At 42.0% G+C, this 19730-nt stretch overlaps 1 protein-coding gene across 1 annotated transcript in view; it reads right to left on the reverse strand.

Annotated features, from left to right (window-relative positions):
• Positions 1–830: 830 nt before the first annotated feature.
• The window catches only part of LOC126095056 (probable cytochrome P450 6a13), a 77965-nt gene continuing 59065 nt past the window's right edge, over positions 831–19730 (reverse strand). The window contains exons 5-6 of the mRNA XM_049909740.1: positions 7998–8249; positions 831–2864 (exon numbers count right to left, since the gene is read on the reverse strand). Coding sequence (XP_049765697.1) covers positions 2698–2864; positions 7998–8249 — 419 coding nt within the window. The 3' untranslated portion in view covers positions 831–2697. The remainder of the gene's footprint in view (positions 2865–7997; positions 8250–19730) is intronic.

A 19730-nucleotide genomic window follows, 5' to 3' on the forward strand; every position in this document is an offset into this window, starting at 1 on the left:
TTTGTGTCCTCTACACATGAGAATACACTTATCAGTCAAGAAAGCAACTGTCGTTTTGTCGGAATTGGTAGGAAAACGGCGTCTACACATATTTTAATGGCACAGTATTTCAAAACGTAGCCTACTAAACATTAGAGACTGATAGTCACGCATTAGATTCCAGTGTTTTAATCGATAGCATACCTGGAACTTATATTTCTCCATATCTGTATTTCTTTTTCAGGTCTTAATAAGGAGGTAAATCATCACCACGTCATTATCATCTCATCTCCATCATCATCCAATGTTCGGTATCAGGATTCCTGCGTCTACACGTACTGTTCAAATCATCGACGATGTGGTGTTTCTAAACCTCTCCGGAGCTCTTTATGAGGCGACTTTCTCTCTGGAATCCTAAAACAACTGGTTCTTTCAGATCGACACGTTTATATAGCATTTACAATCTAGCAAAAGAAACACCCAATGTCGTACATGGATCAATACCTAATTTTAATGATTAGGATTAGCATACTATTTCTCAACTACTATCCGTAAACAATTTTGTTGTGACTGGCGGTCAACAGCTCGAAGAAACCATTCCGAGGTATTCGCCGCCAGTCACAATCGGTGATGGCGCTAACAAATCTCTCCTCTATCACATCATCTTTTTACTTTCTTCTTAAAACAACTAAATATTATTTATATTTCTGTCTCAAATTATTTGTCATTAAAAAAAAGTTTTTATTCTATATCAAATGTTACAGATAAAAACAAAACAAAAAAGTACAAAAAAGATGACGAACGCAAACTGTAGTACATACAATCTGTTTTGAAGTATCAAGTAACAGGTCTATAAATTTACAGTAAATAAATAAATTTACCATTTCTTATATATAAATACCAACGTTTTTTACATATTCATGTCTTGTTCTATCGCTTGAAGTAACCAAAGTTTTTATATATTTGCGTCTTGTTCTGTCTCATAAAGTTACGCCTTTTTAGTAACGTAACATCTCATGTCTGCTATTTTTGTTCTGGAATTATCACTTTGCCCATGAATTCAAAACCACCAGCGTATATAATAGCCGGTTCTGGTAAGACAGTTATTTCCTCATTTTTATATAGATGTTCCTGTTAAATATTCCATTTCATTTGTTAAACGACGTTAACTCCTTGTGCGTGAATGTTTGGTTGAAAAATTACGAAACATATCTTCTGAAATACATATTGTAATGTTTTATTACTGGCTAGAACGTTGTAGTCTTGAAGTATTTTTTTTTCTCAGCTATAGCTTGTTTTTGATTGCGAAACTCTCATATTGTACTCTGGAACAATAGTTTTAAGTTCCAATACGTGTTTTTTGCAAATCATCTCCGCTTACAGTCTTTCGTGTCCGATCATACATAAGTAACAATGCGCGCAGCAGTCTGTTTTTACAATTTTAACATCAAGCTGCTTTGTTTCTTTATTTTTATAGATTACGATGATTCATATAAATAATAAATGATGATCCATTCTGCTCCAAGACTTCAATATTTTTATGTGTTTTGATTTGTGTACGAAAGCATCTCCGGTCGCTGTGGCCGAGCGGTTCTAGGCGCTTCAGTCCGGAACCGCGCTTCTGCTACGGTCGCAGGTTCGAATCCTGCCTTGGGCATGGATGTGTATTATGTCCTTAGGTTAGTTAGGATTAAGTAGTTCTAAGTCTAGTGGACTGATGACCTCACATGTTAAGTCCCATAGTGCTTACAGCCATATGAACCACTTTCTCAACGAAAGCGTCGTTTACAATGTGAAAGTGTGTAAAGGCTGCTTTAGAGTTCCGCAGTACGAGTAAAAGGCTCAAGTCTGAATGAAGCCACTGTAAGCAAATTTTTATTGGAGGAATTTAGAAACACGAAGAATAGGAAACAAGGAATTTCCAAATGCTAATTTTCGTTGTGTTTCGTGAATTAAGTAAAAAATTGTATCTTTTTGTAGAAGCTAATTGTAGTTAGTCTGTGGCTGAAACATTTAATAATTTACGCAGTTCGTAGACAGGAAGTAATCGCCTGTAAGATACACTTCCTTCTTATTTTGCGTCTACGTTCACTAACATTTCCACAATGAATTATGACTGTGAAAAATGAGTTTCATGTAACGTTAGTCATAAATGACGAAAGCATGTGTAGGTTACTTTTCGTGCTCGACAGAGTGGCTATTCTTGGAGTAACTGTAACATCAAAATCAAGGGAAAATTAAATATTTACTCTGTTGGCCGTCTTCACAACTACGTATTTTGTTCATCGATGATTTCGAACCAATGCTATCATCTTCAACATTGAAGTTGCTTGTCGAGGGGAGTAGATTCTAATGTCAACGAGACGGAATTTTGCTGCTTTAAGTCTCACGTAGCGCTGCAGTGAAGTACGTTCCTCATATTATTTACACAGTTTTCAAAGACTACACGAGGGAGGTACTTGCAACACAGCCAGATGAAGCAATGAGGCTGAAGCTGCGAACTGCACCATCGACAAAACGGTGGACAGACTGTGTTATTATGCCTTTCGTTTCACACGTTAGTTACCAAAGACGTTGAGGTTAATGGCTCATAGGTGTTAATAAACGAAATTTTAGGCGTCATTGCTATGGGAAGTACTGATGAAGGTTGAGTCAGATCATACACTTCACGTCCCCAAGTGTTCACTACTTCCTTGGAATGCGCTGCTCTCCATCTTGTCAGGTCCTCGCGGAGATACGCACGTTGATGCCTCCGACGGATGACGTCACAGCTGACTTGGGATCCATCTTCAGCTTGGCAGGCGTCTTGCTGGTGGCACTGAAGACGAACTTGGAGACCAGCGAAGCGATGCCTAGCTTGGCCTGCAGTAGGCCGAAGCGCATACCTGCACAGAGAAGACACGAGTTGTTGTATGCACCACGTGACTGCTGTGTAAGACAGTGTTTCCTACAACATGTTAGAGTATATATGCGAGGTCGCCAATCCTGTTTGTATTAGTAGGGTAGCCTCCCAAGGACAAGAAAACTCTATGAGGCCCTTCCATAAACTATTCACTTCATGAACCACCGACGTTGTTTTGCAGGGGGGTTCTTCTATAGTCAGGTTTCTACTCGTAGCACTGAGAAATGAAGAGCTGATAGAAAGGCTGCCTGAAAACCTCTGCGTGGGCTGTCATTTGCCGAATTCTTTTGTGTGCTGGCGCTGTGGTATAGATACATCCATTGGGAACGTCTCCCCATCTTTTGCTGGACTTCGCTTAGATGTATTTGCTCTGCAAATTCAGTATAGCAATTACGCACCCCACCCTGCGGTATTTCGTGAGGTTCGAGCAGTCTCACCTACCACGAAATCAGACGCCAGCGATGTAATCATCTTCTGATAGCTTGTGATACCCAGTTGTGCAACGAACTGGATGTTTTGTCATCAGAGATAGCAGACGACATATTTGTTATCTGTAGGTTGGCTACGTTGAAATTTTAGGCGTTATTAGAGTAAACATTGTGTGGAATACCACCTCAACCTATAAACCTTTGACAGTTGAATAAGAACAATGTAAAATTTATGATGACTCGCTCCTGTTTTTGCTAACAGGAGCCCGGAGAATACTATTCCAGAAACTTGAAATCGCTTGTGAGGTTTCGCTCTGTCAGCTTGGAACTGCCGCTTCTATTTATTGGCCAGCAATGGTGAGCGAAATTTTACAGAGCAGAAAACTACGTAGGGCTGTTCGGACCACTCGATGGGCGTGTGGTGTACAAAAGGACCTTCTTAGCAGCAAAAGAACCTCTCTGCACTGATTCCCTCGTGAACCTTAGACGGATAAAGGGTGATACAACCACTTGGGACACGTTTGTATGCAGCAGAGTTACAGAAATATAAAAATTCACCACACTGTGATCAAAACAACAGACTTGGTTGTAGAACTGATTTTATTATTTTACTTATTCATGACGCGCGTTTCGCCTAATATAAGGAATCTTCAGATTGAGCAGCATTGATTATAACTGTATTAGAAAGCGTTAATCATAACTTTCATCTGGAAAGATTACAAATTTAGCTTTTTTTTAACTTGCCAGTAGGTAAAACACTTTGTGCCAGCAGCAAGTGTCTATTCTTCACGGTAAGTGGCGCTGCTACAAAGTTACGCAAGTGACGTAGTTGTCTGGTTGTTTTACTTTAATAGCTGTGTACCAAGGCCACTTATCGTGAAAAACGGACACTTGATGTAAGCACGATGTACCGCAGCGCTCAGTATAGTGTATAAGACCGAAGAACTCACACGTCTCCAGGTTGGAATCTCATCGACTGCAGCAGAACTGTCTTCAGTGATGTTTGGAGCACCATGGACACGGTCCTCCAACCGTATAGGGTTTTTGAAGATCTGACGCAGCAACTGGACAGAATCTGGCATGTTATCTCTCAGGACATTCAACAACACTATCACTCACTCCCGTGCCGAATAACTGAATAAGGGCCAGAGGTGGAATAGCGCGTTATTGATGGTCAAGTTGTAAAGGTCTATCTCTTGAATAAATCATCCATTTTTTTTAAATTGTAGGCTAATGTTTGTGTGTACACGTACATCACATCTAGCAATTCTGTCCTATTCGGATAATTCCCTCATAGGTATATCGTTTTCCTTTCTACAAAATATTTTTATTTATTTAATTTTCGTTAGACTGTATTTTATGTATCTGTACGGCTAGTGTCATAAAAGTTAGTGTACGGCGGAAGTATTGTGCAAATGAATGTTTCTGTAGCTTGTTTCACACCACAGCCTATAAGAGCATGTAGGTCTTTAATTCTGCGTACATTGTTTTCTGCCACGGCAACTCTGATTCTAATTTTCGTAAGTTGCTATTAGATGCAACATACAGAACACCTGCTACGATTATCACATGTACTTATCTACGTTGATGACACACAGCTTGTTAATCGTAAGATACCAGTCAATGTCGATGTATGAAGACCTCTGTGACCATCTCTAATTTACCAGTAAATAGCTGTCGGCCGTGCAGTCGGTTTTACGTCGTGTGAATCTGTTCACAGCGTTAACACCCACTGCAGTTGTAACATGAGTGGTGGACGACGTACCAAAGTTTTAATACATGGTCGGAAATTTGTGTTACTCTACACAAATGCGAAGTATTCACATGTTTATGATCACGGTGTTGTCTCATACTTTTATTCCCTATGTCTTATTCATGGGTTTGTCGTATGACGTTGTTGTTGTTGTTGTTGTCTTCAGTCCTGAGACTGGTTTAATGCAGCTCTCCCTGCTACTCTATCCTGTGCAAGCTTCTTCATCTCCCAGTACTTACTGAAACATACATCCTTCTGAATCTGCTTAGTGTATTCATCTCTTGGTCTCCCTCTACGATTTTTACCCACCACGCTGCCCTCCAATGCTGAATTTGTGATCCCTTGATGCCTCAGAACATGTCCTACCAACCAGTCCCTTCTTCTAGTCAAGTTGTGCCACAAACTCATCTTCTCCCCAATTCTATTCAACACCTCCTCATTAGTTACGTGATCTACCCATCCAATCTTCAGCATTCGTCCGTAGCACCACATTTCGAAAACTTCTATTCTCTTCTTGTCCAGATTATTTATCGTCCATGTTTCACTTCCATACATGGCTACACTCCATTCAAATACTTTCAGAAATGACTTCCTGACACTTAAATCTACACTCGATGTTAACAAATTTCTCGTCTTCAGAAACACTTTCCTTGCCATTGCCAGTCTACATTTTATATCCTCTCTACTTCGACCATCATCAGTTATTTTGCTCCCCAAATAGCAAAGCTCCTTTACTACTTTAAGTGTCTCATTCCCTAATCTAATTCCCTCAGCATCGCCCGACTTAATTCGACTACATTCCTTTATCCTCGTTTTGCTTTTGTTGATGTTCATCTTATATCCTCCTTTCAAGACACTGTCCATTCCGTTCAACTGCTCTTCCAAGTCCTGTGCTGTCTCTGACAGAATTACAATGTCATTGGCGAACCTCAACATTTTTATTTCTTCTCCACGGATTTTAATACCTACTCCGAATTTTTCTTTTGTGACCTTCACTGCTTGCTCAATATACAGATTGAATAACATCGGGGATAGGCTACAACCCTGTCTCACTCCCTTCTCAACCGCTGATTCCCTCTCATGCCCCTCGACTCTTATAACTGCCATCTGGTTTCTGTAAAAATTGTAAATAACCTTTCGCTTCTTGTATTTTACCGCTGCCATCTTTAGAATTTGAAAGAGAGTATTCCAGTCAACATTGTCAAAATCTTTCTTTAAATCTATAAATGCTAGAAACGTAGGTTTGCCTTTCCTTAATCTATTTTCTAAGATAAGTCGTAGGGGCAGTATTACCTCACGTGTTCCAACATTCCTCCGGAATCCAAACTGATCTTCCCCGAGGTCGGCTTCTACCAGTTTTTCCATTCGTCTGTATAGAATTCCCTTTAGTATTTTGGAGCTGTGACTTATTTAATTGATAGTTCGGTAATTTTCACATCTGTCAACACCTGCTTTCTTTGGGATTGGAATTATTATATTCTTCTTGAAGTCTGAGGGTATTTCACCTGTCTCATACATCTTGCTCACCAGATGGTAGAGTTTTGTCAGGACTGGCTCTCCCAAGGACGTCAGTAGTTCCAATGGAATGTTGTCTACTCCCGGGGCCTTATTTTGACTCAGGTCTTTCAGTGCTCTGTCAAACTCTTCACGCAGTATCGTATCTCTCATTTCATCTTCATCTACATCCTTTTAAATTTCCATAATATTGTCCTCAAGTACATCGCCATTGTATAGACCCTCTTCCACCTTTCCGCTTTCCCTTCTTTGCTTAGAACTGGGTTTCCATCTGAGCTCTTGATATTCATACAAGTGGCTGTTTCTTCTCCAAAGGTGTCTTTAATTTTCCTGTAGGCACTATCTATCTTACCCCTAGTGAGATATGCCTCAACATCCTTACATTTGTCCTCTAGCCATCCCTGCTTAGCCATTTTGCACTTCCTGTCAATCTCATTTTTGAGACGTTTGTAATCCTTTTTGCCTGCTTCATTTTCTGCGTTTTCATGTTTTCTCCTTTCATCAATTAAATTCAATATTTCTTCTGTTACCCAAGGATTTCTACTAGCCTTTGTCTTTTTACGTACTTGATCCTCTGCGGCCTTCACTACTTCATCCCTCAGAGCTACCCATTCTTCTTCTACTGTATTTCTTTCCCCCATTCCTGTCAATTCTTCCCTTATGCTCTCCCTGAAACTCTGTACAACCTCCTGTTTAGTCAGTTTATCCAGATCCCATCTCCTTAAATTCCCACCTTTCGACGTTAATGATTTCATATTTCGTGTAACACGATGCTGTCAATCGTTTTATGCTAGTATGTCGTATTTCATTACGTGTGTGTCGTCGTTATCATTTACATCAGCTAGGAAATTTGTGACAGTTTAAGCATTTAATTTTCTTACGTATTACTTTAACAGATATGCATGAACCTGATGGTAGTCAGGGGATTGAAACTGCTTTGTAAATAAAGAATTTTATCGGCAGCTCAGAACGGAAATACGTATAAAAATATCCGGAGCTTGGTCTCAGCTGTGAGATCGACAAATGTGACAGCTTTAATAAAACAACTGCCTTAAAAATTCTCATACAGATGTTGTTGTGTTTTCTGTTATTTAAACGTATAGGCATTGTGTAAACTGAAAAATATCGGTCGGGAACGGTACATTAGTGTAACTTTCTATGTTTTTTCGTAGTTTGTCCTGCGTAGCAGTTTCATTGTAGTACAATCCTTTAAGGTTGCAACACGTATAATAAAATGATTAGACATCTCCCTTGCCTTCATTTCTTTCCATAGCGTAACCGTTCACGTGGTAGAAGGATTTTTCTGGGGCTTTTGATGCGATGTAGGTGTCAAGTTTGTAAACTGTCCTCTTGGCAGTCAGTTGCGGGAGAATTAAAACATTTTTACATCTAAAACCACGTATGTCATGGATCCACTTACCTATGCAGATACGTGGTCCCTCTCCGAACGGCAGGTAAACAAAGTGGTGTCGTGACGCCTTGCCCTCTTCCGTAAAGCGCTCAGGGTCGAACTTCTCCGGGTCCGGGTAGTATTTGGGATCGTGGTGGATCGCGTAGACCGGTATTATGACCTTCACGCCTTTCTCTATCCTGACACTGCTGCCTGGCAGGTTGTAGGGCTCGGTGCTGGCTCTGCTCAAGTTAGCTACAGGGGGATACTTCCGAAGTGTCTCTGCAAATGAAGAAGAGGAAGCATTCAACACTTGTAAATCTTCTTACTACCTATTTTATAAGTCACAGAAACAGTGGAAGACGTTATACTGAAATGCGTTTACTCTCGTTTAAAGTATTTCTACTACGCCAGTGTACTGTTCAAAGACACAGAATCATCATTAGGTCATAGGTTCTGAAGCAAGTACCTTCAGTACTCAGTAAATACCCCAGAAAAGCATTTCTGCACATTTCGTCGATTTCTTTTGTACTTGGCATCACCATATATCAACCCCTAGACATTTAACATACACAGTTTTCAAAGCTCAAAGGAACAAAGAACAAAAAAAATTGCCACTGTCAAAAACAGCAGACGGATTTTATTATTAAGTTGTCTCTTAAGTTGTTACGCAAGACATTAATTACGATGTAAATGTCGTAGAAAACCTTATGTGCAAATGTCAATTTATTTTCTACCTGACATTATCATTACGTAACTCCTAGATATTCAACATTCACAGTGTCTAAAGTTCAAATCATATCGTTCAAAGATCGTTGCAAATAATCGCTACCAAAAACAGCAAACAGCTTTTATTATTAAGTTTTCCTCCATGGAAAGAAGAGTGTGTCGAAAAGTAGTAATTTTTTGCTTGGTCTGAGCTTTTCAGAGCGAGCGTCAAGGTTACAATTGTCAGTTTTCACTTTTAATTTGTTTAACCTATCAAGTAATGGTCTAGTCTGGAAGTCATATATATAACTCATAAATTCATTTATCCAAGTTTTGTTAAGACAGCAAGCCCTTACGGGTCTAAGACGAGTCAAATAACTAAATGGCAGAAAAAGGTACTGCAAGCCCTGTCTACGGTCTAGTAAAGAGATACGACCAGTGCTTATCTACATACATTGATGGTTATGGTAATTATCTATAGATTCCTATAAGAACAGAGAATCAGCTGAAACTTCCTGGCAGATTAAAACTGTGTGCCGGACCGAGACTCGAACTCGGGACCTTTGCCTTTCGCGGGCAAGTGCTCTGCCACTGAGCTACCCAAGCACGACTCACGCTGCGTCCTCACATCTTTACTTCTCCCAGTATGTCGTCTCCTACCTTCCAAACTTTACAGAAGCTTTCTTTCAGGAGTGTTAGTTCTGCGTGGTTTGCAGGAGCTTGGGTAGCTCAGTAGATGCCGGCACGGTAGCTCAGCGTGTTCGGTCAGAGAGCTGGTTGGCCTCTGTAATAAAAAAAACTGAGTGGAAGGATCAACAAACGAACTTTAACGGATGTCATGTGACGTCCGCAACGACCAAACACAACGATCAACAACGAAAAAAAAAAAAAGTGGCAGAGCAATTGCCCGCGAAAGGCAAAGGTCCCGAGTTCGAGTCTCGGTGCGGCACACAGTTTTAATCTGCCAGGAAGTTTCATACCAGCGCACACTCCGCTGCAGAGTGAAAATCTCATTCAAGAAAATCAACTACCTCGAGAAGAACCACTCTTCTTCCTCTTTTACTTTATCTTCTGCAGTTTTCTAAAACGTACTAATGAATCTTGCACTAGTCCATCTTCACCTCCTGCCTCTATCTGACCATCTCCTCCTCTTTCATTTTTCTCTCTATCTCCGTCTCTCCCCACTCTGACCATGGTCACCCCCTCCCTCTCTCTGTCCATCTCCTTCCCCCTCTATCTGTGTCCATCTCCTGTTTCTCAGTCTCTGTCTGTTCATCTCCTCCTCCCTCCCTCCTTCTCTCTCCACATAAGCACTCACACACACACCAATAGGAGGCTGGTGGCTCTTGCCCCTACAGTATTCCTTTCCATATTATACCCAATATGTGTAACAAATATGGTTGAAATCGTTCTAGGAGCTCTTACCTTTCACTTTATCCGGGTACACACAGGTCAAATACGAGCATATTTCACATATATTTAATAATTTCACAGTATTTTTACACGTATTTCACCAGCATTTCTAGCGAATTTCGCCACGCAGTTTCATCTTTACGCGGTTCAGTGTTCATGACTATTTGCTGTACAATGCTATAATTTTGGGTGTACATCCATTGGTATATGTAGCTACTGTATTAGAAATGTGTTGGGAGTAGAATCAGTAGTAAATAAGTAATAAATTCAAACGTCATACATGATACGGCAATTTCTCACGTATCTCAGTGTTTATGGCATCATAGTTCAAAAACTATGTCTTGTATAATCTTATATTACTGTAGGTACATGCAGCGGTATATGTGTATACCGTCTGCAAAAGTTGTTCCGAATAGAGTTAGTAGCAAAAAAGAAATAACTTAAAAAGTTCTGAAAGTTGCGGCAGTTTTTCTACGATCCGGTGTTTTTGACGTGTACTCTGAATTAAACAATGATATAATTTTGCTGGTTCATTCTCTGGTATTTGTGACCAGAGAGAAAAAGTTTCACAAGTTCTTGAAATTATGTGTGAAGTTTGTTCCAAGTCATTAAGTATTCTCATTTTCAAATACTGGATGAGAAATGTGTAGCTATTCGAGCGTCGTGGGGTACATTGCTTTTCCACCTCTACCCCAACCTCTCTGATATGTAGGTGGTTCTTACCTGACAGCCACAGTTTCCAGACACTACGTGATATTTATACCGATTTTGGTTTAAATCTATCCCGTGGTTTAGGAGGAGTGAGGAACGTACATACATACGGAGTACATATGTACCGAGTGATCAAATAGTCAGTATAAATCTGAAAACTTAATAAACCATGGAATAATGTAGATAGAGAGGTAAAAATCGACACACATGCTTGGAATGACAAGGGGTTTTATTAGAACAAAAGAAAAAAAAAGAAAACGAAGTTCACAAAATGTCCGACAGATGGCGCTAGCCAGCAAAACGTCAGTGACTGCGCATGACAATCGTGTATAAAAGGAGTTGTAATGAGAGAGAGAATCATCTCTGGCGGTACACCGCAAGGTTAGCGCCCTTCGATTGTACCATTCCAGGTGCCAGCCAGCCAGCCAGCCAGCCCAGCCGATCCCAGCCGAGCAGAGCCGCAGCGGTCCAGAGCAGTCCAGCAGCAGCAGCAGCAGTTCCGGTCCCGATCCCGGCCTGCAGCGGCGGTCCAGCCGGCAGCAGCCAGCCAGTCCTCCTGCAGTAGCAGCAGCAGCTGCAGCGGCAGCAGCGGTCCAGCCAGCAGCAGCAGCAGCAGCAGCAGCCCCGTCCGCGGCAGCAGCAGCAGCAGCTGCGGCGTTCCTGCGCCCGCCGTCGCCGTCGCCGACGCCGTCGCCGGCCGACCCTGGTCTACGTCCGTCTTCATCTTCCTCCGTCTCCGTCGCCGTCTCCGTCTCCGTCTTCGTCTGTCCCCAGTTTGTGTCCTTTCTTTTTCGTCCTGCGCGTTTTTGTTTCTCCCTGTCGTCATGTCCGCCCCCACCACCACCGCCACCACTACCACCACCGCCATAGTTTATACTTCCCCTTCCGCCGCCTCCACCAGTATAACCTGATGTGCTCAGTCACATCCCCCTCCTTCCATCCCACCTCTTCTCACTCTCCCTTCGCACTCGCTCTTTGTCGCTCCCTCTCCAGCTTCTTCCTCCCGCTCCTCTCGTTCTGATCCTTTCCCCCCACTCCCTCAGCCTGTCACTGCAGCTCCAGCTAGGGTGGTGGCCCGTCGGGCCACTGTCCATGCCCAGCTCTCCCCATCGCCTTCACCATGACCGCCGCCACCGTCATCGTCGCCGTCACCGTCACCGTCACCGTCACCATCTCCGGCGCCGACTGCTGCGTCCACGCCGGGACCTGTCCCTTCCCGCCACTCCCTATAGCTCCCGTCCCTCATATCACCACCCGCCCTTCTGCCGCCATTAAACGCCCTAGTGGCACCACCACCTCCTCCGCTCCCAAAAAGGCCCCGCCCCATCCTCCATCCCCCCCGCAGGGTGCCATGGATGTCTCCCCACCTGGCCCTGCTCCTCCGCCCCCCCCCCCCCCTGTTCATACAAATACCTCCTCTCCCATCCCGATCCTTCCCTTTGTAACGCCGGAAATGCATATCCTCCTATTTCCATCTATTGTACTATTTTTTTTCCTTGCTTTGTTACCTCAAGATATGACATTTCTGTGTCTTTGTATATTGTAATTGTTTTACTATTTGTATATTTATGCATTTATGTCGATGTATAATTGGTTTGTTTCGTAAATATTATTTGTATTTTTACGCTGGGTCTTGCCTAGGGAAAACTGCTATCGAACGATTACATCGATAGGTCGTGTGAAGAATCAAAGTGTGTAGGATCTTTGGTAGTGTTAACTCTGCCGCGTGGAGCGCGGGCTGGGCAGAAGGAGTCTGGCGGGAGTAGCGAGTGGAGCAGGTGTGTTTTGTGACGCTCCCGCGAGTTGCCGCGCTTTCGGGGTTTGGCAGCATGTAATTGCGCTCGACTTGCGATGATAGTTTCTGACATGGTGTCGCGGACGGGAAACATTAACTAGCGCACATCAAGAGCCCGTTTCGTCTGGTGACCGTGTCGAGAAGAAGGCGCGCCAACATCCAGCTTCTGCAACAGCGACGGCCGACAATGAGTGACTGTCGCCACCTCCTCGATCGACGGCTTCAAACCTTCAATCAACCATCAAGGAAGACTGGAAGCAAGTAAAGTTTTAGAACTGTATGGCAGACCTCAGCTTTTCAAACTGTACCATTTTCGTAACTATAATAACAGCAACTTAGCATGAATCTTTGTTGCTCATTGTCCCAATTGCATTACCAAGCAGGGTCCCTTCCTTTTCCGAAATGAACCCGAGTGTCGTTGAAATGTAAACGCCAGCATTAAAATTATACCATTCGATTTCACTGCTTTAATTTCAAAGTATTCATAGCTGGCTACAATATTCAGATTACATAAGCACAAATTAAGAGTGCGAGTTTTGTTACCGTATTTTAGCTTACCTGTGACTGCAGCTCATCTTGGTACTACTAAATTTTACTATTGTTAATTGTTCAGAATCATTTAATTCAAGTTCAAAGTTAAATCTCTTATTTCTAAATTGCGTAGATTCAAGTAGCTTTAGAAATGATTGTTGAGGTAGTCCAAGACTAACCGTATTTTACTTAATTTCGATGTGCTTCAGAAAGAAAGCTCACTATTAACTTCAGTCACTAAATTAACTTTCGATTTTTCGGTTTTATTAATTCTTTTGCTAAATTAAGTCAGGGTGTAGCGAAATTTATTACTTCTGACAAACTTTCAGTTTTCACACTACACGTGTCAACCTTCAGTTGCCACGCTTCTAGTGCTAATTATATGTGTAATAACCTTTCTTTTTCAGTTACTATAGTAATTGTCCTTAGGACTGGCGACCGTGATTTCCCCCAAATCTCAAATACCTAATTACCACTAGTTAATTGTTAACGTAATGGCTGCACATTTACTTTCTTTATTAACTTTACCCCTTTTCAAAATTAATTTCCACCAGTTTCATTAGCACATTTCCGTTCATCTAGATGTAACCCTTTCCTCCCTCTTTACCGACAGGTTAACTTCGGTGACGATTGCTTTTCCAAAACTCCCATTAGGTACACGCGGTTTCATTTTTCACTGTCATTAAGGTCGGAAAGTGAGGGGGAGGTTACACGTGGCGACCTGGTGACAGGACAATCTTCAGATTTGAGGTTGTTCTGGACACGAATTTTGCATTGTGCAAATCTCGTAACAAAGTATTGGTTACGTACAGGCCGTTACGTCAGCGAGAATAAGTAGTGGGAGTAATCCTAATTATATTTGAGATTTGGCATTTATATTGAAAATTATTAAAATGAGTGAAGGCAACAATTGCCAAAATTTGGTAGACTTGGATACGGAACAATCGGTCGAACAGTGGGAAACGCGCACCGCGGTACCCATTGTTCAGGGGCAGGCGGCTAGCATGAAAGACGCGACCGCCGAAACGCAACAAAGAGCAGAAATGGAATTCCAAACTTTAGAAAATGTTTCGGAATCGGAAGTGAAAATCAAACCTGAATCCCTTTATGACGAATACGGGGGGGACAATTAAAGAGGAAGCCGCTACGGAAGTAAAACCGGTAGATTCCGGGAATTTAACTGATTTATTGAATGTTTTGATTAACGAAATCAAGAGTCAATCGGCCAAGCTAGACAATCAGAACAAAGCTATTAACGTTGTTAACAACAATGTTGGAGTTGTTAATACAAAAGTTGATAAAATCAAAGAAGATATTGTTGTAATTAATACCGAAATCGGTAATCTTAAACAGGAAATGATAGGCGTTCAGGCGGAAATTGCGAGCATAAATACTCGTTTTGATTGCGAAATTAGCAGAATCGAGAAAAGTGTAGGAGAAGCAGTTGCTCCGTTCATCGAGAATAAGGTGACGGAACAAATTCAATTAGTGAAAAAGGAGGATCAACAGAAGGTGGAAACTTTAAAGGCTTTAGTGTCCGAAGTAGACACTAAAGTGAGGGAGCAGGGTAATACCTGCGAAGAGAAAAAGAGGGAAGTGGAAACGCTTGCGACAACCACTTGCCAAGTAATTACGAGAGTGTCGGAATTAGAAAAGAAACTTGACGAAAAACAGAGCTATGTGCCAATCTGTGCACATAGTTCGGAATTGTTGACGAAAGAGGAGCGGTTCGACCCCTTGAAAAAAGGCGGTATACACGCGACGGATTTCATTAAAAATTGTGAAAGAGTTTTACCCAGATCATGGACTAATGAGAGAAAAATTAATGCGGTTATTGATGTGCTGGCTGGTGATGCCAAGCGTTGGGGCTTAAACCTCAACATTACGAACCTGACTTTTGACGAGTTTAAAAATTTGTTTCTGGCTGAATACTGGTCAGAGCAAAAACAGCAAAGTGTTTGGCGCGAATTTGTCGTATCGAGGCCTTTCGATGCGAATTCGCGCGGCTCGATGAAGGAGTTTTGTGAGGGCTGGATCTGCAAGTTGGAATATTTGCGTGATCGCCGCACGGAATCCGAAATAGTCTGGGAACTCTACAAGAAGCTTCCAGATGATACAAAACGCTACGTAGGAAGCAATTATAGGACAGTGAATGATTTCCTGGAAAGAGTTGAGGACGAGGACAATTGGCGCAATAATCGCGACAGTGGTAGAGGCCGTGGTAACAACAACGAGTACCACAGCAACCACAACAATGATAACCATGGGAATAATGCATACCGCAGCAATAACAATAATGGTTCGAACCGTAATAACAATCGGTACAATGCAAATAATAACAGGAATGACAGAAACCAGTATCATACTAACGTGATACGGGCTTCACAGAATAGTAATAACGCCAGAGGGTGTGATCAGCCGCCTCAGCAGCATCCGGGGAGCGTATCTGCTGGGACGAGACAGGGAAACCATTAGCCGCGCCGGTGAGGGGCCGAGCGGGCGTGGAGAAATTTTGGCGGCCCAATAACAAGAGAAAACCCAGGTGTCGCCGTTATGAAAATTCCGTGTGGAATAATCAACGGCGGGAGTGTGTGCCAGTGTTAGGAGAAAGGAGTGCGCCCACAAGTAGTAGATCAGCTGTATACACGGCAGTAGAAAATACATTCGCTGTCAGTGAGATCAATTTAAGTAGTGTTCCGGAAATCGATCATAAAGTGGCAGCTGTAATACCCACAGCGGAACTGGAGATTGAGTTTAAGAATGATTCGCAATTGTTGAGAGAAGATCAGATGTCGGATAACGCGTCCGTCATCGAGCGAGGGGATGCAGAGAGGGATGAGGTCTGGTTAAGGCAGTTCGGTCGCTTATACGACGAACTAAGAGATTATAGGGGTCTGTATGGGAGAAGCGTTTATGGGGAGCGCGTGCAGGATTTTCCGCGTCTCGTCCCGCAGGAAGATAGTGTTTGTGAAATGATAGGAAGTTCTGGCCCTAATCGGCAGACTTTACTAGAAATAGTTGATGTTAAGGGGGAGCACGAGCAAGATTCGTCGTGTTTCGTCCCGCAGGAGTTAGATGTTGAAGTAGTAACGGAAAGTTCTGGCCCTAACCGGCAGACTTTACCGAAAGTTTCAGTGGTAGAAGTAACCGACCCATCCGACGCAAACCTCCAGTTTAAACATTGCGAGAGTATTAAGGAGAAAGATTGCGAAAATTTAGTGATAGCCGGACACGATTGGTAGAAAAGCACATAGATTACAACGTGTATGAGGTTAGAGCTGACGTTATACGGTCAGACGGTAGCAGTGTGGGTTGCGCAGATCCAGAGGAAGTAATTGCAGATACTACTGGGCACATTTCTCCAGGTAGATTGGCGGATGAGATTAATCTGACCAAAGTGGAATCAACGAAGGTGACGATTAATGAATTGATAGCAAAGCAACACTCACTAGTTGACGAGTTACAGGAAAATGTTTCGGTATTGGAGGCGAAGCTACAGGCTAAGCCTCAGGACAAACGTGTTGAAATTAAAACTGTATTTGAACAGAGGCTGAAAAAGCCGCCAGATAAGCCGGATTTAGGATCAAAGCCGGATGATTTTTTCTGGAATGACCTGGATATAGACGAGGATTTACTGTGGGAAAATAAAGAAACAGTCGAGGACAAGTGTAGACAGATAGTAGTGTCTGTTAATATGCACGACCTACAACTAAACGTGTTGATTGACACCGGTGCAGAATTGAGTGCTGTATCTGGGAAAATATTTGAGTTACTGAAAGACAGACCCGGCATCGTAGTTATGCCAGTAACAGGAGTGAAAATTATCGGTGCTACTGGGAAGGCCAGTAAACCGGTCACAAAACAGATTTTTGTCAACTTCGAGATAGGTGGGGCACGATTTGAACAAGAGTTTGTCGTCGTGCCAGACTTGACAACGGAAGTAATTTTCGGGTTAGATTGGCTATTAAAGTACCGTGCAGTGATTAATTGCGAAAGCAAAACTTTGACATGTACGTCACAAGATAAAACGATAGTAGTTAGTTTTGACGAGGCAGGAGACGGTGTGCATAAGCAATACCAGCCTATACAGATTGTTAACTGGCCGGATGACATTTACGTAGGAATGAATTTGAACTGCCGTAATGTGGGGAATCTCGGCATTGACAAAAGTGTAGAAAGTTTAGTGGAAGAGATAATCAAATTCCCTCCACGGATTGACATTAGTATTGGTGTGAAAAAAGATCGTTTGCGAGAAGTAATGAAGCTAAAAGCCGATGCTCGCAAACGTCGTCATGACGCTACTGCGTGTTTTGCTAAGTTTGCAATCGGAGACTTAGTACTTGTAAAAGCTCATGAGAAATCGAGCGAGATAGACAATGAAATCTCTAAATTTAAGTTTGTTTATAATGGACCATATAAAGTCATTGGTATACCTCACACAAATGCTTATTGCTTAGAGTATCCAAGCTCTGGAAAACGATTAGGTATACGGAATATTGTAGACTTGAAGTTGTACCAACCTAGGATCGATTAATACCACACAATGGGTAATTTGTACAGTATGTAAATATAGAGTGTAAGATTTAAGGATGTGCCATGTTACGATGCTTTTGCCTGACCTAGAGGTCATTAAAGAAGTTGTAATTAATAAGTAATTGATGTTGATTAAATTATTTAGGAGTTACTGAATATTAATCAATTTAAAAATCCAAGCTGCCAGTTTTCAGCTGAGTCACAGTAGATTAAGGAGAGTAAATATGCTTTTGTAACTAGCTGTCAGACTTCATGAATGTGTGTTTCATTAGTCATTGCCGATGTACTTAGACGCTGTTTTAAGTTTCAGGCTAGTACATGCGTGTCATGATGGACAGTGTTGAGTTATCCGCTGTGATAGTGTTTATGGACTCCTTGAGATTACTCGGGAGTGAGTTTTTCCGAAAGAATTCAGTCAAACGGACGTTCTGGAAACGCCGTTACAAGGGGGAGTGAGATCAAGCGTGCCGCACCGGCGGGCGGAACAATAATGGAAAGACCGAGCCGCTGTCGGCTCTTGTGTCGCTGTCGGCTCTTGTTCCGCTGTCGGCATTCTTTGTACTCGCGAGTACGGAATGTGGAGTTGCTTTTCTTCCCGGACAGCTAATGTGAAAGGATTCTGCTGTCAATATTTATGTTTTATTTTATCTGCTGTATATTATTTTCTTGTTTAGCGTTAATTGGACATGACGAGAATATTAATTATGAAAAGGTTACATAAAATTGTGTATTCTATGTAATTAATTATTAGTTTGCGTATTTTGATATACCTGTTTTTTATGACCATGTACTCTGATCAATTTTGCAAATAGTATTCCATTTTTTATGGTGTTACGAATTTTAATGATTTTGAAATAGCTAAACCATTTTCTATGTTTTCTATGAATTTTGATATGTTGTCAACCTGTTTTATTTTGTGCAAGATGACAGAGTGGAATAAGATTAGGAGTGTCTCCACTCAATTATTATTGTCTAAAGATTGGTTTATGATTAATTAGACGAATGCTAAATTTTTTTGATGTTTTGAGCATATGCATTTCCGCTGTTCATTTTTGGGACATTTTCTGAGTCTGTTTACGTTACACGAACATCCTCAGACAATGTGGGGCACGTGTAACGCCGGAAATGCATATCCTCCTATTTCCATCTATTGTACTATTTTTTTTCCTTGCTTTGTTACCTCAAGATATGACATTTCTGTCTCTTTGTATATTGTAATTGTTTTACTATTTGTATATTTATGCATTTATGTCGATGTATAATTGGTTTGTTTCGTAAATATTATTTGTATTTTTACGCTGGGTCTTGCCTAGGGAAAACTGCTATCGAACGATTACATCGATAGGTCGTGTGAAGAATCAAAGTGTGTAGGATCTTTGGTAGTGTTAACTCTGCCGCGTGGAGCGCGGGCTGGGCAGAAGGAGTCTGGCGGGAGCAGCGAGTGGAGCAGGTGTGTTTTGTGACGCTCCCGCGAGTTGCCGCGCTTTCGGGGTTTGGCAGCATGTAATTGCGCTCGACTTGCGATGATAGTTTCTGACATGGTGTCGCGGACGGGAAACATTAACTAGCGCACATCAAGAGCCCGTTTCGTCTGGTGACCGTGTCGAGAAGAAGGCGCGCCAACATCCAGCTTCTGCAACAGCGACGGCCGACAATGAGTGACTGTCGCCACCTCCTCGATCGACGGCTTCAAACCTTCAATCAACCATCAAGGAAGACTGGAAGCAAGTAAAGTTTTAGAACTGTATGGCAGACCTCAGCTTTTCAAACTGTACCATTTTCGTAACTATAATAACAGCAACTTAGCATGAATCTTTGTTGCTCATTGTCCCAATTGCATTACCAAGCAGGGTCCCTTCCTTTTCCGAAATGAACCCGAGTGTCGTTGAAATGTAAACGCCAGCATTAAAATTATACCATTCGATTTCACTGCTTTAATTTCAAAGTATTCATAGCTGGCTACAATATTCAGATTACATAAGCACAAATTAAGAGTGCGAGTTTTGTTACCATATTTTAGCTTACCTGTGACTGCAGCTCATCTTGGTACTACTAAATTTTACTATTGTTAA

Source organism: Schistocerca cancellata, chromosome 8 (genome assembly GCF_023864275.1).
Source record: "Schistocerca cancellata isolate TAMUIC-IGC-003103 chromosome 8, iqSchCanc2.1, whole genome shotgun sequence".
NCBI classification, from domain to species: Eukaryota; Metazoa; Arthropoda; class Insecta; order Orthoptera; family Acrididae; genus Schistocerca; species Schistocerca cancellata.